We start from the raw sequence: 21,437 nt of genomic DNA, 5'->3' as shown, positions 1-21,437 counted from the left end.
ATTTAATGATACCAGTAACATTAAATGCTGGAATACTTCCAATCCAAATATTCTCTCCAACAGATGTGAAATTAGGATGGCACTGATATCTCTCCGTTAAGTATATATTATGCTCAAAAACACATTTTCTTGCCCATGCCCTTGCAGTCCTTGCCAAAGCTGCATCCCAAGTCTGCAAAACATGAAAGGTGAAATAGCTGTGCAATGTTAAGCTACACGCAGATCTCAGATAAAGCCAGTCAGGCAATAAAGTACATATATACTACACCGGAGTTTCATAAAGAAATACTTTCCCTTATTTAGGCAAGTACCAGTGTTTTATTTTCATTGACATTTCCTGTTGCAGCATGGAAATATGCCTCATTTCATTAGACATATTTTGTCCCCCTTCACTGTCGAAAATTAACAAAGAACACTTGCTAGTAACTGAAAAGTTGTTTGAAATGCATTTATATATTCAGATAAGAAATTACTGTCATATTAATTAAACATGAAACTTATTCTGTGTTTGTTTTTGTTGAATAGGTCATTAAGGATTTCTATTTGGTATATAAAAACTAATTCAAACTAAAAAAGCACAGCTACTGTAGATTCTGATCTACATCTAAGTTTTTTTTTTTTTAAGGGAGGCTCCAGAACACTTATTCCTCCTACAGTAAAGCTTTAAATTCACATTGGAGCATTTTACAAAGACAGGTCAGTGAGGTAAACATGCCAGTGTTTGGCTAGTAACTTATTCTGTTATCTCTTAGTTCTTTGTGGCCTGCCACCATTTATAAAACCTCTGATTTCTGAATATGAACCATTTTTGTTATTTGTTTTCCAGTCTCAACTGTTTTTCAGCCAGGTTCTTCTGTCATTAAAATACTTAGTTTTATGTCTTATAAAGGATGCTGTGGTTTATTACATAGGTTTATTGATGTTGATACATTTCATTTCACTCTTAGTCTCTATGTGGATCTTACAGTAACTTCACTGGCTGCTCCTAACTGTTTCGTCCCTCAGGCCTTTAGTTTTTTCTAACCATATTTCTATGTGCGTACCTTTATTCACAGTTTTTTTCCAGTTTTCAGGAAAACACAATAAACATAGAATCATATCATAGAATCATAGGATGGTTTGTGTTGGATGAGCCTTGAAGGATCACCTAGTTTCCAACTCCCCTACTATGGGCAGGGACACCTTCCACTAGACCAAGTTGCTCAAAGCCCCATCCAGCTTGGCCTTGAACACTGCCAGGAATGGGGCAGCCACAGCTCCTCTGGGCAACAGCAAACATCCACTTTTTCTGCATCTTCTTCAGTTTTGTTTAACCCTTTCCAGGAAACAAAAAAAAAAAAAAAAGGAAAAAAAAAAAGTGCAATTTGTTTTGGTTATGACAAGCAAAAATTCTTCCTTGCTACCAGAAATTCCCTTTAGCCCCAATACTGCAGCTCACGACCTTGCTTTTGATGAAGATCCTAAGTCTTCTGGATTGGTCCTGCTGATGGGCCATTGCCTCTTCCTAGGGAGAAACTCTTGCAGGGCCTGCAAGAAATCTGTAGAGGGACTTCATACAAGCGTATGTAGTGACATGATAGGAGAAACGGCAGATGTAGATTAGACATTAGTAAGAAGTTCTTACTGGGAGAGTGATGAGGCCCTGCACAGGTTGCCCAAATAAACTATGGCTGCCCTACTCCTGGCAGTGTTCAAGGCCAGGATGGATGGTGCTTTGAGCAACCTGGTCTTGTGGAAGGTGTCCCTACCCGTGGCAGGGGGGTGCAAATGGATGACCTTTAACGTACCTCATATGACCCTATGATCTGCAGCTGGCCTGTGTCATTGCATCCTCATCCTGCATGCCTGATGTTTCTAGACTCACCTGTCTACAACTGACTCACTATATTTCCTATCAAATGAACGTGATGGCATCTGGAACACACACCAGTGATTCCATCCTGGCTGCCTCACACAGGGCCACCAAGAGCCCCTGGCCCTGTCCTGCTGCTGCCAGCGGGGTCTGGAGCCACTCGTGCACCCCCAGGCCTGCTCCTACCATGTACTGCATGTTGCTGGCCTCCGGCTGGACTCTGGAGCGGAAGTCATTGTGGACGCGTACACACTCCTCGATGAAGGCATTATCTGTGATGGCCGGCAGGAGGGGCTGCTGCCCTGCCGCAAGCCTCAGCACCACCCACAAGGCCAGCACCACCTCCCATAGCCTCATAGCCCCAACCGCCGGGGTCCCAAGGAGAGATCCCGGTTTCACCTCCGCCCGTCCCAGCCTCTTCCAGAACCTTCTCCCTCGCAGAGCGGCCCGCCGGGCGCTGTGGCGCCGTGACGCGAGGAGCCCGCCGGGGGGCGCTGCGGGGGCGGGCGGGGCACGGCGGCGCGCTGGGCGGAGGCTTGCTGTGGGGCCGGCGGCGGCCATGGTGCTGTCGGCGGCGCAGCAGGTGGTGGTCTCGGTGGTGCTGGTGCTCTGCGTCTTCGTCGTCATGCCCAGGATGTTCGGGGCGGGCGGCGGCGGGCGGGCCGGGCGGTCTCTGCGGGGCGGCCCCGGACATGATGATCTCCGTCAGCACCGCAGAGGTAGGAGACACAGGGGTAGCTGGGGCCCCACTGCCGGCTGCTCGGAGCCAGCGCCTGGCTCGGGAGCGTAGCTCCGGGAGGGGAGAGACTTATGGCCTTGCCCGACGGGAGCCGCTTGGTCATTTACACTGGCTGTGAAGGGACAGGCCTTGTCAGCCGGCTCCGAGCTGCGTCCCTCCCCCTCCTCGCCACCCACCTTGTGTTCTGCTTCTCTAGTTCATGGCAGTTCTGATTTTCGCGTGTGTCGTCCTAAGCAAGTGATTTACAAAGGTAACACCCTGTTACGGGCAGCGTATCTCAGCGTGGCTGGGTAAGGAATAGTGCCTGCAGGGCGGCACTTAGTTCCTCCGGCAGCGGAGTAGCTGTGAGGTGTCAGAGGAGGAAATCCACTGCGCATGTTAGAAGTGCAGTGAGGAAGCCGAGCGTTACTGTCAGTAAACACTAGCAGACATCGTGTGAGATTTGACCGGTAATGTGTTGTAAAGAATCGAAGATGTTTGCTTACAAAAGGTATCACTGAACGGGCTAGAGAGCTTCTTGTTAAAACGTGAGCAGTATGAATGTATGTTAAACTACGTCACTGTACATCAGCTGAGGATTTAGCTTAAGGTCCAAAGGTCTGCTTTCACTCTGGAAAATAATAAAATGCCTGCTTTCTTAAGGTGGCTCTGTGATTCCTTGATAATACCTTCCAAAGCATTGTAAGGGATAAATAGCTGCTGTAATCCTGCAAATTATGTCTCTGTTTTCCCAGGAGGCAGAAAAAGTGAAGCCTGAGCTGCTACCACGTTCTTCCCAGCTGATGTCAAACTGTGTGCGTCCTAAGCTCTAGTCTGGCCTGTTTTGCTTCATTATGTTTAATTTATATGTTAGCTGTCATTTCCTATAAATCAAATTGTCTTAAACCCAAACCTCACAAAAAGGCAGCACTTCACATGCTGCTAATTCTACCGATGTATTGGCCCAGCACTGCATGAAATAGGGTTCAGGCAGATCCGGTGTCCTCACCTGTGTGGGTGGTTCTTTTCTCTTCTTTGGTAGCTAACTCACTTTGCTGTTTCTTCAGTGCCAGGAAGGTGTTTCCTGCACCTACATTCTTATTGTATGACCTGTGGAAATTTTTTTACCATATTAAGTATTTCAGTAAATTTCACTTACTTTCAGTTCTATTTGTTTTTAAGGTAAGAAAAAAAGAGCGAGTGCAGACTTAAAACTAGTAACCAATAGGAAACATTCTGAGGAGGAAGACTGTTAAAATAAGATTTCCAGATTAGTGCATTTGTAGTAAGCCTAAACCTGCTTGTGTTGAAAGGAGTATGTCTGCCTGAACTTGCATTAAATGATTAAGGTAGCTCAAGTTCTGCTTGTATCAGGTAGGGCCTTTAATTTTCTTGTGTAACTGTCCAGTTCTCTTTCCAGTTCCACTGAGCAAACATGCAAATAAAAGATCTCCAAATGGGCATGTTGCAAACTGATCAGTTACATGTAGAAGAACTTGCAGTGATACTTGGCACGGCTTGACTGCAGAGCATCTGTTTACCATCAGTTTGCTATCAAGTAAACGTTGCTACAGTCAGAGTCTTTACTGTAAAAAACTTTTCTGGCTAACTTATGTTAGACAATTCTAAAACAGTGTTGGAGCTCTCTTATCACAAAGTACCAGCTTAGGTTAGCAGAATTAGAATCCTTTTGTATTTGGAAGATGATGTAACTAAAAAGAAGAGAGAGTTATTTCACTGGGAGTTGTAACTTACGTTAATTTTTTTCTCTGTGTGATTGTGGCTGTCTCTTGCACCCTTGAGTTATGTGGCTGTAAATTCTTGAAATGCCACTGTTCAGTATTCAGTGACAGGGAGTGATTTGCATAATGGTCTTTTGTTTGGGAGTTTTTATAGAATGTGAATCTTGTTTTAGCCATACCCAGTTCTGATATATTAAATTAGGATGAACTAAATGTTCAAAGGGATTTGAAAGTATAAGTCTAGGCAGTCAGTTAAGACACCAGTGTAAAACTTTTCCACCCCTCCAGTCGCCTGCTGTCTCTGCAAGCATCTGCATTCTTTAGCTGATAGCACTGTTTCTCATGTGCATGGCCTATGAACCCCAGATTTTACTACCAAATAACCTAATTCCTAAATTGAACAATGACACTGGCTGTTCTTTAATCTGCTCCCTGTTCTGGCAGGCAAATCACATGCAAAAATGTGATTTCCTTCAGACTTCCAAGGCTGCATCTCTTTGCTATTGTGTAATCTCCTGCTAAATATTTGATTTGCAGAGGTACAGCATTTCTGAGCCTGTGGGAATATTCAGCTAACGCTGAATTTACTGTCAAAATAACAAAATCATCACGCAGCATGTGTATTTCAACAAAACAATAATTCAATTTGTACTTAACTCCTTTGCTACAGAGGAAAAATACTAATTTGTAACTGTGCTCAGCATTATCAACAGTTTTTGTGAATATAGTTTTAAGATTTAAGTTGTTTCTTGTAACATCTACTTTTCTGCAGGTTGCTGTAGGTTTGCCAGTATTGCTGTGAAGAAGCTTAAAACTTGTATCTTAAAGAAACTTAGAAACTAGTTTGAGAGTGTGCTGTCTAGATTCAACTTTGCATACAATTCATGAAAGAGTGATTTTTAATTTTTTGATTTTGGTAATTTTTATTTGGATGCAGGGCTGCCCATACCATCTTAGTGGAGTGATGAACAAAGTCACATAAAAAGAAAACAGTTTAATTCCAGTTGTGAAACTAATTGCAGTCTAAATTTCCTTTCTTTCTTTGTCTTCTTTCTCTCAATTTAACTTTTAAGGTAGTCCTCAGACAGTTTATCAAGTTCACCGGAATCCAGGAAATTCTGACAGTAATACTTACCAGAGCATTCAGCAGATGAGAAATGCAATGGAAAAAGAGATAAAGAGTGAGAGAACAAGAGGAAATGGTAGAGAGTTAGCATTCACCCTCATGCCATTGTATGCTCTTGGAGTGGGAGTGTTTGCAGCATACAAATTTCTTAAGGTAAGAAAAGCATAATAGAAATTGGAAGGAAATGTAACTTGTTGGGTTTGTTTTGTGCCTCTCTGTATCCCACCCCCCCTTCCATTTCTGAGCCCATGTATATTGTTGTTGAGAAGCCTTTTCTTGCACAGTTTGACTTTGAATGTGAGTTAAAATTTCGTAATTTTTGATTCTTCCTTATAAAGGCTTCTGACTGACTTCTATATAAAACAAGGTGAGAATCTTACCCCCCTCCCACTCAGATAAGAATCTGAGAATCTAAACAGTGCTGTTACCTGAGGCAGTAACTTAAGCCACATCAGTATTTCACTTCCTTTTCAGTCTTCAGAATGAGATTAAGTATGGGAATGAGGTAGGCAGAAGGATGATTCCTGCTAAGTAATAGTCTTAGATTAGCAATTAGATAAATAGTGAGTAGACTTAACCTTTTATTTGACTTGACATTTTATTTGAATGTCTCATTTGATTATGCAGCTGCAACATAGGCTTTTATCCGTGAAATGTGAGACATTTTCTACCATTTGTAAATCAAAAAAAGGAGAAAACATGATGTTTTTCTTTTTTAAATGCCTTGATACGTATTATTTATAGTAAGAGATATTACAGCACTTGGAATACTGAGAGGGCATCTGGAATATTCTCGTTTGCCTTCAGGAGAAAAAACAGCCCAGCCTGAACAGAGTCGGAGACAGCATCTTCATTTCCATAGTTGCTTCATATAATCTCCTATATGAGAAAAATATCGCAACTTAGCAAAATGGACATGGGGGCTGACTAGTTTGGTTTTAAAAATAAATTTAATTAGATTGTAAATAAGATCTAAACATAATAAAAACAATAATTTGGATGTTACAGCTCTTTACACTTGAGCTTGTGAGATTGAAATGTGAATATTTTTATAATTGCATCTTCATTACTTGAAGGAAGTTTTACCTCTTAGTTAATGGTAGGAAACTGGGTCCAGTAACCTAGAAGATTCCTTCTGTTCATTTTTGAAAACTGGGTTTGATATAGCAACTGCTTTCTTTTACAACTTCTGTCAGTTAGGTTGCCATTGCTTAAAATCAGGAGTGTTAGTTTAAGAAGGCACAGCTGAATGGAGCATTAATGGAGCAGGGTTTTTATGGTTGCTGTTTAGCTTCAGTAAATTTCTAAATGCCTTTTTGTTTTAATACACAAATAGTCATGAAGTGTTTTTAACATGATTTTATTTGTTAAAGATGAAGTCACATGAAGAAAGTCTCACCAAAAAGGAAAAAAGTACAGAAGACAAGGCAAAGGAAACAGGTAAGATACCCATTCAGAATGCATGTTTCCTACTGGAACAAAGCTACATGCTTTCATTGATGGCAGTCTGGCTAAATGAGAGCAATCTTTTAAGTTACTTAAGTGCAGCTAGGAACCTACAGAAAAAGGCTTTGTTAGTCTTTGTATTTGAAACACTTGTTAGAGATGTATTTGGAAACTCCAGGTGGTAATATGCTTTGAAACAGTATAGTGATATAGTATGATTCTTTGCTTTTTAATGTCTGATGTTTTTCTGACTTTAGACTCGTTTGGTTTTCTTCAGTAGAATAGGATGCTTAAATATGATATAATAAGATTAATAGGGTATTTAAAAGTGATATAATGATTTGCTTTAGAATTTAACTGTGTCCGTAGTGGAACAGTATGGGTAAGCAGTTAAAGAGACTGTTGAACTTCTGGGCCAAATTAGAGACCTGTCAAAGACATCAAATGTTTATAGAAGAGACAGAGTAAATTATACCATCTTTATTTTTTTATTAGAGTACTTTTGACTGTCTGATTCAGTCTGTTCTGCATGTGCCAAAAAGTGGGCTTTCCTTTGGAGAAAAAATTATGGAACATCAAAGTTGAGCAGTTTTCATACTTCATACGTTTTTTGCTCTTTATGTAGACACATATTTAGTCAGTTAAACAACTATCAACCTCTCTGGTATACCAGATCTGTAATTGGGTTCAGCAGTGATTTGCTGTGCTGCCCACTCACCATCCCTGTGTGTTGCATTCTTCTTTCTCCAAAGTTTAGTAGTATTGTAGGGTAAGTTAATCCTCTTGACTCTAGTGCATTGTGTTGAATATAATTGTGATATGTGAGTGGGCAAATTCATGATAGTATATTAAGTATAAATACTTATACCTCATGCAGTCTTGAAATTGCATATATTTGAGGCTGGGAAGGTGACAGCCACATTCTTGATCAGTTTCTGCCAATGTGTCCTCTGTTTGGGCACTGTTGGAGGCAGGTTATTGCGTAAAAGGAACAGTAAAGCTTCTGTTCTTACCCCAGCTATTCCCTTTTCATGCTCTAGAATTTTATAGAGGAAAAAAAATCTTGTTTTTTAAACTGCCCAACTCAAAATACAAACTAATATCCTTTTGGTATGGTAAATAGATTTCTTACAGTGTTCTCTTTCCTCCTCCCCCTACTCTCCCCCCCTTTTTTTTTTAATTCTGTGTTTTGTTAGAGCATCAGCTTTTAGAGCTGGAGCAGCATCTAGCACAGACAGAGAAAATGCTAAATTCCTTATTGACTCAGTTGGATCCACTGTCAAACTGGTGAGTGTTTCTAAACATCTCATTTAGTATTGTTTTATGTAAATTGAAATTCTTTAAAATATTAACAGAGTTCTTAAAATGTTCCTTATATATAGGTAAGGAATAGTGTTTAGGAAGCTTCTTTAATTACTTACTGTCTCTGTGGCCTTTTGCAGGTAATAGCTCTTCTGTAATTTGTGATATTTTCCACAGTCACCTCCTGTCTCTTGTTCACCAAACGCAAGTGCAAAAAAAGCTCAGACTTATGATGTTACTGTGGCTTAACAAGTTAAATTTAAATATTGACCAAAGAGATTAATACTGAAAAAATACTCAAGCTCAGTAGCAATTGAAAGCCTTTGCAGAAATTAGGTTTCTGCTAGCAGAAGGAGTTTCTTCCTTCTACTGTAATTAGAAAACAAAATTAGTTATCAAGGGGTAGCTAATTATTTTTGTTTTGAAATGGATCTATAAAGTTACTGTGTGTTTCAGGGAAATAAAGCTTACCTGTTGTATATTAAGGGCGTAAGTAATACAACCTTCTTGTAGTTTTAAAGAATTTTTTAAGAAGCTAGGGCCTTACTTAAGTACTAAAAATGAAAATACCCATGCAGTCCATTTTGTGTAGACTGACATCCTTCATGAAGCCTAGTTAAAAACATGCAAAATTTCACGAGTATTCCTTTAGTGTGTTTCTGAACTTAATATGTGCTGAAACTATTAAGCAGCAAATACACTGACAAATTTGCATTACAGATTTAAGGTAGTGATGGGGAGAAAAGAGAGTAAACAAAATCTGAAATAAATGAGAAATGCCTCTAAACTGTAAATGTCTGCATTAGGCATTGTTGTACTAAAAATAAAATTACTTTGGAGAATTGTTTCTTTCAGTAGTCATTACTCAGCCTTAGCCACTGGGGCTCCAGTGTTAGAATTCAGTGGCTAGATCATTCTGTAGACATATGTGGTGGGCTCCCTACTTCTCAAGAGACAGTTCTCAAAGAAAATGTTGACTTAAACGTGTTGCTAACTCAACTATGGTACTTATCCACAGACAGAACTATTGCAGTCTTGTGCATTATTATCAAGCAGTCACTTCCATGGTAATCTTTCAGCTGCTGACTTCTGGGTTTTTTTTTTTCCTAGTGTTAATGCTTTAGCTTGTGAGCAGAAGGATGAAATAATGACACAGCTCCAATCAATTAGACGGCTGATGAAAGAAAGTGGATTGGATAAATCAGAAAACACAATGAAAGGTACTTTGATTTCCAGCAGGATAGGCAACTTTAGTTTATATTTTAAAGGAATAAACTTTAAATAATAATCCTTTAAAATATAGGATTCCTTTAAGTATAGAATATTCCTATAGTAATGTTCAGCTCTTGCATCTTAGGTAATGTGTGTGAAATTAATTTTTTTCTGGAGGAGTGTCATTGTTCCTGTTTGAGGTGTGTCTGGATACATCATGACTTTTTTTTAACAACAGGTGCTAAAAGACATTGCACTAGGATAGACCACACAGTCATGTTCTGCTTTGTTAAAATGGGCTTTTTGAACAGGAGTTCCTAGGCAGTCTGTTAGTACTGGAGTAACTTTAGTTTGAGGATTCCCACGTGGGGAGCTCTGAGGCTGCACAATATACAAACCAACAAATTTTATATTAGTTTCAGCTGTAGACTTTCAAGAGGTTTATAAGAGTCCAAAAGAAATTTTAACTAGTAAGAATGGCTCACTAGTAATTTGGGGAATGTTTGCATTAGTTGAGTCTTAATACAGGAAAACCAAAAATGCTGCTTCTCAACTGAAGTTGAAATTTGGCGCATTTTTGGTAATTTAAACTTTCTTTTTAAGTTTGTTTTTTTGGGTTTTTTTTTGTGAATTTTAAGATCTTGGCCACATTTGTAATGAGAAACTTGAAGATCTCATTCAGTCGTTTGCTGAACATTCTCAAGAGAAAGAAATGGATGACAGAGAAGATGACAGTAATGAAGATTTGCTTGAGTATATTGATAATGATGACAGAATAGAAAAGCATGAATTACACGATGAGTGCGAAGAACATCAGTTTGAGCAAGATGTGGTAGAAGACCAAGAAATAATGAACATTGCATCAGAAGAGATGGGATTGAGGAGGCGTAATAAATACGAATGAAATCTGCACGTACAAAATTTTCAAAAGCTTACGAATTATTTCTTTCCTATAATGTTGTATGCACTTTAAACTGTTTTGAATGGAGTTAGGTGCACTGCTGTATGCTTTAAAAAGGGATGTGAAATACTGCCTGTGCTCCTGTCTATGACAGTTCTGTAACTGACTTCAGTGGCAGCAGAATTTTACTCAGGATGTTTACATATTTTTTTCTATTTATTTTTTTCCTATAAAAATATTTCTGTACTCTGTATATAATGCACTGTAACTATATCTGATGCTTCACTAAAATATTAGAATGTCTTGTAGTTAAGACTATAAAGAATAGATGTTTCATAAATATTTTGTAGCTAACAAGCATGTTGCCATGTGACTTTCTTGAATTCATTAAAGAGCATGGACTGATGAATTCAGCTCTTTGTGGAAAACTTTCTCCGAAGCAGGTATAAAAAGCAGTTAGCAGTAAGTCTTAGAAATGCATTCAAGTTTTTATTTGGACAGAGAAACCTAGCCACAGACACTATTTAGAAATAATTATGTCCGAGTTTGCCATCTCCTCATGAATTATGTATAGTTTTGTATATGAGTTTGAACTTAATAATTACACTGGATCACTTCATCTGTTCCCTATGTGTCACTGATTAAACTCTGCAGCTGCCTCATAATTGATTGATGGCCATTAGTACTATATCCCTATTTCATATTTATTTTAACACAATAGAACCTGGCCTTTTGGTTTGTTGCAATACACTTTTTCTTGGAATAGCATTCTGAGAAACAGATGCGTTGCTATTATCATTCCATACCTGTGGGGCTTTGGAGGTTCATTTTTCAGTTCATGATGCAAGCTTAATAGTGGCTTTTTTAGTCCAGTGTTAAGAAAAAACATGTATTTCCTTTGCCAGAATAATTTTTGTCCATACCTTTATTTTCTGCTTATTTTTTGTTCGCTTAACAAGTCTGCCTATGGAAGTGCCACCCTTTAGTGACAGGAAGTACATTAGAGGTAGGCCTGACAGCACAATACTGTTACATTTTCTGGTTTATAATTGCATAGCTTTTAAGTAGGCCAGTTGCAATGCCTGAACTCTTGCCATCTTTGTTCTTAAAGGAAAATAACATGGGTTTGTTTTTACATAGGAAATGGACCAAACCTGTTAAGTGTGCCACTCAGTGAAACAGAATGAATTGCTCATTCAGGTGTAGAAACATGGTACATGGTTGGTTCTACAAATGGATCACATGGGCTTGGAAGTAACAGTATCCAGAAATACATCATTAGCATCAGTGTATTGGGGAACATCTCACTTACTGCAAAACTAACTTTGGAAAACTGACCAGAAAGCTGGGGTAGTTTCCCCCCAAGGCAGGATCAATGAAACTGGACAGAATTATGGTGCTGCTGCTGGAAGCCCTTACCTGTGAGGCCTCAAGCTACTTTGGGGTAACGGCTGGATTTGTGACCCAGGGCTGTAGCCGTTCACCGTGAGCCCTTTAGCTGCTACTTTGAAATCTCTGCTTTCAGCTGCCTGGATCCGCGGAGCACACGGACCTGTGCAGCGCACGGGGGCTCAGCCCCCCTGGCAGGGGCTGCGCAGCGCTGCCCGCCGGGCACGGCTGGTGTGCGCTGGAGGGATGCTGGGGCCGGGCACTTCCTCGGGAGGGGTCCTGGCAGTCCGGCTGGCCGCTCGGCTAGGGCGGTACCTTGCCACGCATGGGTGCTAAGGCCGCGGTACCCGGCAGTGCCCCGCGGGCGGGGCTGCCGCAGCGTGACAACAGGTCGCGGGGGGGGTGCGTGGCGGGGCGCGGTTACCATGGAGACTCACGGGCGTGGGGCGGGCTCTTCCCATCCGCCATGCGTGGCCCAGCGGTGAGACCCGTGCGGGACCTGGCCGTGCCCCGCCAGCGCCTCGGGCCTCCCCTTCGTCCAGCCCCGTTGCGCTCCCGGGAGAGTACATGGCTTCCGTATAGCTGGCACGTACAGTGTTTGTGGTAAAGTTACTTCAGCGCGTTAACCCTTTAGTACAGCAACGCTCCCTGCCCCCTGGGCCTTCAGCTGGGAGGATACTGCCACTCGCTGAGAGCTGTCAGGTCCTGAGAAGTCGTCTGCTCCTGGTTTTAAGTGCCCTTAGAAAGGGGCTCGGATGGAAGGCCGGCTGGTTGGCCATCTCTGGTCCAAGTAGGCCCTTCGGCTTGCTAAAGGAAAGGATTCTTGGGAGGTAAACCTGCTCAGTAAGTAGCAATGTGGTCACAAAATGTGGTTTGTGGATGGTGATTTGAAAACGGGAGTGTCTGGTTTCTGGGAATGAAATGATTTTTGGTTCAAAGCTGGCTGGGTGGAAGGAGAGACCATCAGAGTGGGAGGTGGCATACTGACAAAATGTTGCTTGGAGCTCTTGGAAGCCCGCTGTGCTCCAGGAGGGCCCTTACCTCTTCCTGAAAATACCTGAAAATGCACGGTGCAGCTGAGAGCCAGGCAGCAGCTGTCAGCCAAGAGTGGAAGACGTTTGATGTCAAGGGGTAACAAGTTAGGACTGCTGGTATGGGAAGTTACCGAGAAGGGTAAGGAAAAGAGGGAGTTAAACAATGCAAAGATGTAAATTTGAACAGGAAACTGGTTAAGCATTAGTAAGGAAAGACCGAAGTTAAGAGGTGGTGAAAAAGGAAAGCCAGCAACATTTCACAGCTTGACAAAGGCATCACCCGAATCACTGGTGATAGACCCGTTCTTTCTAATGCAGTAATGTTTTGTTTGTTTTTTTTGGTTTTTTTTTTTTTCCAGAAGTACTTATATAAAAAGTACATTATTTTCTCAATAGCCTTTTCTGGTTTTCAGTTTATCCTGAAGGTGTTCATTGACTTTGGATGGATTTGGAAGTTAAAGGAGTTGCTTCATCCCCTCGAAGGCAGGCTCAGCTGTCAACGAAGGGGAAGAAATATCAGGTATGTTAACAGAAGGCTTGTGGTTGTTTTCCTTCTTTTCTTTGACATCTTAACAAATATTTTAAAACATACTTCAGAAGGTTCTTAGTTTGATGCTATAATGCATCCTGTGCAGAAGGAAGCTTTTAAAGAAATTACTTCTGTCAAGAAACAGTTTATCATGACAGCTTCTCAAATGAAGGTGAGAATTGCCAATTAAAACAGCTGCCCTACAAAAACTGATATTCTGGGTACTTGAATGGGATATGGAGAAATTGGGAACAAACTAATGTGTCCAATTTAGAGCAACAGGGGCTTGATCCTGTACTGTGTGCTATCTCAGGCTGTTGGTGAAATTGGCAACAGGTTCATCTGTTTTTATTTTACAAGACAGCAATAAAGTAAAGCAACCTCCAAAACATAATTACAAAAGGCATGATTTCAGATTGATGTGTAAAATGAATCCCAGTGCTCTGCATTCAGTCTGAAGGGTTATTTTGTCTTCCAGGTATTCCTAATAGTCTGTGTTTCTAAGTACATTTTAACATCACAAGGTCACTATAGCAGAATCTTTCAGGCTAACTTGAAAGCCTGAATGTGGTCTTAGATTCTGAGGGCCACTGGTTTTATTTTAGCCAAGGTAAATATTAATATTGTTAGTTGATTTTTCTCACAGATAGTATGTACCTTATGTCCATGAAGTAAAGTTAATTGGTAATCTTACTTCAGCCCCCAAGCACCCATTTAACTTCCTTATTTGCTGGGTGACCCCATTAGGAATTCTTGGAGTTTGACTGCCAAGTTGCCCTTTTCCTTTTATGTTTGTTCATGTTTGTTTTAGAATGAAAAAGGAGCTTTTGTAAATGATATCACATCAATGTTATAATGTTACCTCTTAACCAGTCTTTTAAGAATGAAATACCTGTGGATGACAAGAACATTTTGAGGCATTTAGTGTAGGTTGTAAAAGAAAAGAAATGTCTGTTTTTCTCTAATCTCTCATCCCTTTTGTCTTCTCTTTCTTGCCCCCCTCAGTTTCCAAATTTAGACTCCCTAGTCCATGTGATTTTTGGTAGCTTGCAAAAATAAATTAGGTCGAAACTGTGCTTGACCCTGTAAATTTGGACAGTACAGGATGATTTTTGTTTGCTTTCTTCCTGATTTGATGACTTCTGGAAAAGCAATTACCTTAAGACTTTAACATCTAGAATGTGGTATGTTATTTATCTTATCACAGTTGAAATGGTACAAAAAATATATAGACTTGTGATTTAATGCATTGCTTTTAGTATTAGATCTCTTAAGAGCTTTTTACATACTTGACCACAAGGTGGGGATATTTATTATGCGTGACCTTACTGGGGAGAAACTATTGTTTTTAAATCCCCTTTTTTTTGAAGGCACTAGAGGGTACAGTTACTAAACTGTGAACTGGGCTTACAAGGGTCTGTGGCAAGAAAGGAGTTAGTTTTGTGACTGCTCTCAAATCGTGAAAGGACTTAGGGAACCACTGGAAACAGGATGTCTGCTCATTTCAGATTGTGATGCTGAGATCTCTGAGCTGAAGAGTGTGAAAATAAAGATAATGGCCCTGGTTCAGAATATGCCTGAACCACATATTATTTTTATTTATTTTTTTTTTTTTCAGACTGGGAGGCCAGCTAGGGGAATTGTTACTGTGTGCTTGCCCAAGTCAGACAGTCTTCCTTAGGGATTTGCTGTTGTCTTCTCTGTAGAAAGCTATAGTGGAGTAGATGGACCTTTGGCTTGTCTTTTCTCTTGCCATGTTCTTGCTCATTTCAGTTTGGAGGGCAGTGTGGTACACAGCCATGCAAAATAAACTGTGTGAATACAGAAGCTGCCTAGTCACCATCGTGTGCTGCTGTACTAGAACTGGGGTGATACAATTACACCAGACATGAGGGCTTCTTTGGGGTCTGAGCTAGCTCCTTGTGAGCCATTTGGCTGTTGGTATTGTGGTTTTGGTGTAAGGGTTGGCTGAGGGTTTGGTTCCCAGCCAGCAAGGACAAAGTGACATAAAACCTCGTGAGTGATGATTGTACAAAGCCTCAGGAACATAGGTTATTTTAAATGCATTATTAATAGCTGATGTGGATGATATCTGGATTCTTAATGGCTGGAAATCTTTCTGTCATGATGAATATTCAATCTTCTAGTCTCGTGGTGCATAAGAATCAACTTTCAATGGAAAGTTTTTGTTTTGTCCTTTTGTTAGTAGCACCTCAGTTAAATATGTCAGATACTTTGAAGCATTGGTTTTAAGTATTCCAGGGGAAGTTGAAAGAGAGAGCTATATATTTTAATCCTGATCCCCACAGGTATGTAGTTAATGTGCCTTTCTTTTAGGGCTGGAGACCAGATACAAGGGCTACTCGTGGTCCTCGCCCACCAGAGTAAGTCTGTCTCTATTTCTGATCAGTTTGTTTAATTCTGCATCGTTAACACAATGCATTTGCATTTGTATTGATATGCAACTTGGTGTTCCATGAAATTTATCATCATAGATTTGTTTTCTATGATTTATATTTAGAGTAGAATATTTGATGCATTACTTACATTGGAATTAAATTGATTTACATTTCTTTGAGCTTTACAGTTGAGTTGTACTCAAATCTTTCACATTTATACTTAGTCTTTCTTGAATATTCTAATATAGTAGTCTGCAAAAGGGGAAAAACCTTGACCTGTTTTGCAGGTATTACAGTATAAATTACAGAGCAACTGTTATGAAGGGTTTTACAAGCAGTGGAAAATTTTGTACAGTGCTTGTAATTTAAGTGACTTCTTCAGACAAGCAACATCTGCTATTCCAAGGACTATGTCTGACAGTTTAGTTTTTCCATTTACTAGAATGCCTTACAGCCAAAGTAACTTTCTACATTATTTTACAAGTATGTGTGACCATGACCTTGGATTGTTCATATTGAACATCCGTTTCTGTGTACTGTCAGTCATTCTATAACCAGAAAAGACTGGAAATTAAAGAGCTCTTTTATTCCAAGAAGTAATCTTGTTATAATAGGGTTATTTGGAAATACTGGAGGTAAAATTAAAAAAAAAAAAAAGAAAAAAAGGTATGCATGGTACTCCAGGGTATACCTGGAGTAAAGGCAGAAGGCACAGAGATGCTTTGGTGAGTTGGAGATGCTTTAATTCCTTTAAGCAGAATACAATACGGAAGTATAGTTGGTTTCCATTGTGTTAATCTCTTACAAAAAGTTCAGAAGGTTTTCATCCCAAAGATCTGTTGCTGCTCTGCTGCCTCTGTTGACTGATTATAGAGGGATGTTGACACAGGCCTGCTGTGGAAGACAAGATTTATGATCCTGTTGAGTCAATAAGGAATCCCTGATTTATGATCTTGTTGCAGCAGCTTCTGTTGGGGATTGAAGAGAAGCCAAGGTGGCCATGCTGTGAGTGAAGAAAGGCTTTGTAGGGGCCCTTTTGGGCTGCCAGGGTACTCTGAAACTGCGAAAGAGGAAAAGCTCAGTGGCGAGTTCTGGAGCTGAAGCAAGAGGGGCTAATAAGAATTTGCTGAGTAGGCTATCTCTAGTTGTAGTGAAACTGTTCATAGCTGTGAGGTTTTTTTGGAAGGAGCTACTAATAGTAACTAAAAGGTAGTTTGCTTTTACTGTAATTGAAAAATAAGATAATGTATTGCTATTAAAATGGTTTTAACTTCCTGCAGGGTGCCATGCCTAGATCTAGGGAAGCTGAGAGATTCTGATGAAGAGGTAATTATGAATTAATTCTGTCTTGAATAGGTTTTAGAATTCGTGTGTTGTGGGAGTTTATAAAAATAGCACTCTGAATATAAAACAGTTATGATTGCTTGTCTTTTTTGTTTTCTGTAATTTTAGGATGGGGACTCTTACATACCATACAGTGGAAGTTATCCTCATGCATGCCCTCCGGATTCATCTTCAGATTGGAGAATATTACAAAAGCCAAATACACAGCATCACCAGGCTCAACAGGTCAGTCTGTCACTAGAGGTATCTTTAAAGTATCATAGCATAGTTTGGGTTGGAAGGGACCTTAAAGATCATTCAGTTCCAACCCACCTGCCATGGTCAGGGTCTCTTGCCACTAGACCAGGCTGCTCAGAGCCACTATAACAGTAATTTAGAAAAATACACTTAGCTTTCTTACACACGTTGTCTTTTTTTTTTGTTTGTTTGTTTTTTTTCGTTTGGTTAAACTTGTACCTCCAACTGCTATTGGTCCAAAATATTTTTGGAAAAGTACTTTTTACTGAGAAGCTTCTAGAATATTTAAAAAATTCCATTTTATTATGTATCTTAGCTCTACTTTGTTGGTTGATACGCTCGTCATTTTCATTGTGCTCATATTTCAAGAGATGTATTAATAGCCACCTTTATGAACAGCTCGTCAAAGCAACTGAAAAATGTAATACTTTTGAGGTAGCATGTAATGTTGGTTTGTCTTTCCAAACAAAGTAAAACTTATAAAAATAATAAAGTTAAGATGGATAGTAGTCAGTAAGTGTATGATTGAAGACAAAACCCAATTTTACAAAGAGTAAGTATTATTCCTATGGAAGAATAGTTACTTTTGGTGAAATGAAACTTTTGGAGTTATAGCCAGCCATTTCTTAATGGCTTTTTCTGAAGTCTCATCTTTAAAACAGAACTATGATGTTAACTTTGGGATTATGGCCAATCTGTTGGATCACTTTTATTGTTAAAATTTCTTGTTCACATATCAGCATATTTTTCCCCTGGATGAATAAGAAACTTAATCACCACTAATCTTAGGTGTTTTATAAGGGAAATCAGTAGTTCATATGCTAACACTCTGGTTTATAGTTCAGTACAGCTCTGAGAGGAACTCTTCACCAGGGACTATAGCTATAGGACAAAGGGGTAATGGTTTTAAACTTAAATGGGAAGTTCAGGTTAGATATAAGGAAAAAGATCTTTACTGTGAGGGTGGTGAGGCACTGGAACAGGTTGCCCAAAGAAATGGTAAATGCTCCATCCCTGGCAGCGTTCAAGGCCAGGCTGGACAGACCCTTGGGCGACATGGGTCTAAGGTGAGGCATCCCTGCCCATGGCAGGGGTGTTGGAACTAGATGATCTTTAGGTCCGTTACAACCCTAACTATTCTGTGATTCTATACATATAAATACCTTACATAATCATGGTAAAAATCTTACTACTAGCTGTATGTTTTTATTTGGTTAGCATGCAGGATATACCTGAACTTAACAATGTTATCTCCTTCTGGGAGAATTGGAAAACATTAAAAAATCTGTTATTTCAAAAATATTTAACGTATGTAAGCCTAAGAAATCCTGTAATGAGTGTGTTTAAAACCAAACTGTAGCTAGAGGGAAAAACAATCATTAATTAATTTGTACATAACCTATGCCCCTTGAAACGATTAATATAGTAACAAGGCAGTATTCCAAACTGGCTTGAGCTCAAGGTGAATCTGCCAAGATCATAATTTTATATGTTTCCCTGTATAGCCAAATGGTTTTTCAACATAAAAAAACAAAAATGGCATTTAAATAAAAACTAGATTGGTTAAGTATGGGGTTTTTGTTTGGTTGGTTTGGTTGTTGTGGTTTTTTTTTTCTTTTTGTTTTCTTTTTAAATGATGGACAAAGATATCCTCAGAATATCTCAGAATATCTTTATGCTCAATATAGGTATTTATACATGTCATAAGGTGTTTCTGAAAACATGTAATTAGGGATGGGTTAATTTCCTCTGTACTGCATTGCAGACGTGCAGTGGAGACATGCTTGAGTTGCTATCCTCTTTTTAGGTCTGTATGCTTGTAATTTCACTGCTTGCTTTACCATTTATTTATTTATTTTTTAATACAAAGTTCATACATATAATTCTGTCTGCCTTCATGAAGGGTAATGGAAGGTTGGTATGGCTTTGTCTGTTTCTTAGGCTCTTTCTCCCTTTCTTCTCTGCTTTATCTCTTCTTGCTTCCTTTCTGCTTCATTATGCCTTAAATAGTGATATGCTGAATATGCAGGAATGTGTCTTCTGTTCACTTACCCTCTCTTGCTCTTCTTCTCTCTCTCATTTTGCCTGATTTCCCCCTTTATTTTTTGTGGAGAAGATTTTCAAGTAGTTCTAAGATATTTTAACGCATTCCTCTGAGTGGCCTTTCTCTCTGCATTGCTTGCTTCTGGGGCCCTGACGAGCATTCCTTTAGCAAGATATATTCCAGCTTCTTCAATAACAGACTATGTAAGTAAATCTTCCCAAAATAGGTCACTTTTTTAAGAATAATTTAGGCATAATCTTCCCATTCAGGAATTAACCAGTGAAGGGATGTGGGTCCTCTTTTGAAAGAGAAACCTGCCTTTTCAAGAACACAAACCTGGGGTTTTGAGAAATGGTTTTCTAGAACAGGACTGTTATATTGTTGTTGCAAGACGAGATGCTAGGTAAGGCCATCTTAGTTTTGTCAGTGTTGAGGAATATGTTAGTTATTTAGGGAGAGAAAGAATAATGGAGTCTTGGCCTTCTGTCATTGCTGCTGTTCCTACTGATCCAGCCTCCATTGTGTAGAGCACCGAAGTGGACTTAAAGTCAGGAAGGTACTTAGCCTTGTCAGCTCATGATGTCCTAGGGGAGGAATTCCGAGTACTAATACTCATCTGCCATCCAAGAATTAGAACTTCAGATTGAAAAAATCCATCAGCCCATTTTCAGCCTTCAAAAATCAAATGTCAGAATTCCCATTTTTGTAACATTATATTATAGGACAGGACCACTGAATCTTTGCTTCCCTCTTTAAATATGATATAAACCCATTTAGGTGTGTCCTTTCTAGATTAAAAATGGCAGAATATGAAGAACTCTATGAAAATTAAGCCTGAATATGGAGTCACATTTCCATTTTTATTTATGTGAAGCATCGTGTCAAGAAGTTTCAGAATTTATACTGGATGGGAATCATTATAATGCTGTTCTTATTCAATAGATAAACCAGAGGCTTTTATATTGGATGTTTTTTTTTTCACTTTAGCATTCTGTTTTGGAGCAGAAGACAATACCAGAAAATCTGCTATCCCCAACAGACAGATATAAACTGAAGTATTGGCAGTATGAAGCAGATATGAAGGAAGAATATAAGCAGTATTCTCAGAGAACTGCAGAAAAGAAAAATTACCTCCTCCAGTGTCCAGAAGCTTCAATAAAGGTAGCTGGCAAAGAAGCAATTTAATTTTTAAATAGCAAATGTACATTGGTATTTCATTACAGTGTTTGGAGAGGTTTGCATGTGTGCATAATTAATTTCTTCCACGTTTTTATTGTAAAGAAATAAAAAATGTAATTTCAGCATCTAATGTTGAGTAGGAAATAAGATATAGGAAGGTTGTTTCAGTTGTTCCAGAGTGAGAAACTGAGGTGCTCTGATAATCTAAGTATGCGTGTATTCTCTGTTAAGAAATGTAACATTTGCCCTCGGTATATCTCTAGCCTGAACATGAAGATTAGTATGATTGATAGGAAAGAGTTTGCTATCTAAGAAGATGAAAGACAGCGGGAAGATCTTGACAAAATGTTATTTCCAAATATAGAAATGCATTTAAGCTTTTTTTTTTTTAATGTAGAAGTATATTAATTATTATTCTATTCAATTATGACTGAATATGGAACTTAAAAAAGAACTGAAAGATGTAGTCTGTAACTTAGAGAACTCCTGACTGAAATCGGAAAGGAATATGGGGTTAAAATAAAGATATTATCTGTACTTTTTGCTTTGACATTGTGTGAAATCCAGCACAGTTGGACTACAAGCTGTATTAATTCTGCTAGGTTTCTTTTGTGTTTTCAAGTTAAAACTAAGATGCAAACAAGGGAAGATCAGTGGCAAGAAACTGGAAAACAAAGAGATGAAAAAAATCCCAGCTTTCTTCTTGTTTTGGAAAAGAGAACAGGGAAGGGTGGTTGCAGACAGCAAGATACTGTAGGTGTAAGGGAATAGGAAAGACAAGAAACAATTGTGAGCACTGGCTGAATGCTGTTCAGCACTGAGGGTAGATGACCATTTTCAGAATCTTAATGAAAAGTTAAATATGGAAATGTTGAAGGAACATGTTGTGCTTGTTGCTTTTCAGAGAAAAGGGCTGTGAGGAATACCGAGTTTACTGATTTTTATTTGCTTAATGTTCAGTAGAATGAAAAGGAAGGGTCTTG

At 39.2% G+C, this 21,437-nt stretch overlaps 2 protein-coding genes across 7 annotated transcripts in view; both read left to right on the top strand.

The window, feature by feature from the left end:
* The first annotated feature begins 1,907 nt into the window (after positions 1–1,907).
* CCDC107 (coiled-coil domain containing 107) lies at positions 1,908–10,712 on the top strand. The gene is made up of 6 exons (XM_065663889.1): positions 1,908–2,571; positions 5,386–5,591; positions 6,812–6,878; positions 8,081–8,171; positions 9,297–9,406; positions 10,037–10,712. Exons 1-6 carry the CDS (start codon positions 1,908–1,910, stop codon positions 10,300–10,302), a joined length of 1,404 nt encoding a protein of 467 aa, XP_065519961.1. The 3' UTR covers positions 10,303–10,712.
* Positions 10,713–12,151: 1,439 nt separating this feature from the next.
* CAPS2 (calcyphosine 2) overlaps positions 12,152–21,437 on the top strand; it is a 31,471-nt gene continuing 22,185 nt past the window's right edge. Inside the window, exons 1-6 of one of the 6 annotated variants that reach the window (XM_065669153.1) lie at positions 12,152–12,518; positions 13,136–13,242; positions 15,589–15,635; positions 16,931–16,976; positions 17,103–17,219; positions 20,263–20,436. In XM_065669153.1, the coding sequence (XP_065525225.1) occupies positions 13,165–13,242; positions 15,589–15,635; positions 16,931–16,976; positions 17,103–17,219; positions 20,263–20,436 (462 nt within the window). In that variant the 5' untranslated portion in view covers positions 12,152–12,518; positions 13,136–13,164. Of the gene's footprint in view, positions 12,532–12,843; positions 12,862–12,937; positions 13,040–13,135; positions 13,243–15,588; positions 15,636–16,930; positions 16,977–17,102; positions 17,220–20,262; positions 20,437–21,437 lie in introns of those variants that run through there. The other 5 variants (XM_065669132.1, XM_065669159.1, XM_065669146.1 and 2 more) reach the window with 5 other exon arrangements.

Source organism: Lathamus discolor, chromosome 1, assembly GCF_037157495.1.
Source record: "Lathamus discolor isolate bLatDis1 chromosome 1, bLatDis1.hap1, whole genome shotgun sequence".
In the NCBI taxonomy this organism is placed as follows: domain Eukaryota; kingdom Metazoa; phylum Chordata; class Aves; order Psittaciformes; family Psittacidae; genus Lathamus; species Lathamus discolor.
Note: the sequence above shows the minus strand (reverse complement) of the source record. Positions and strands in the feature narration are given on the sequence as shown.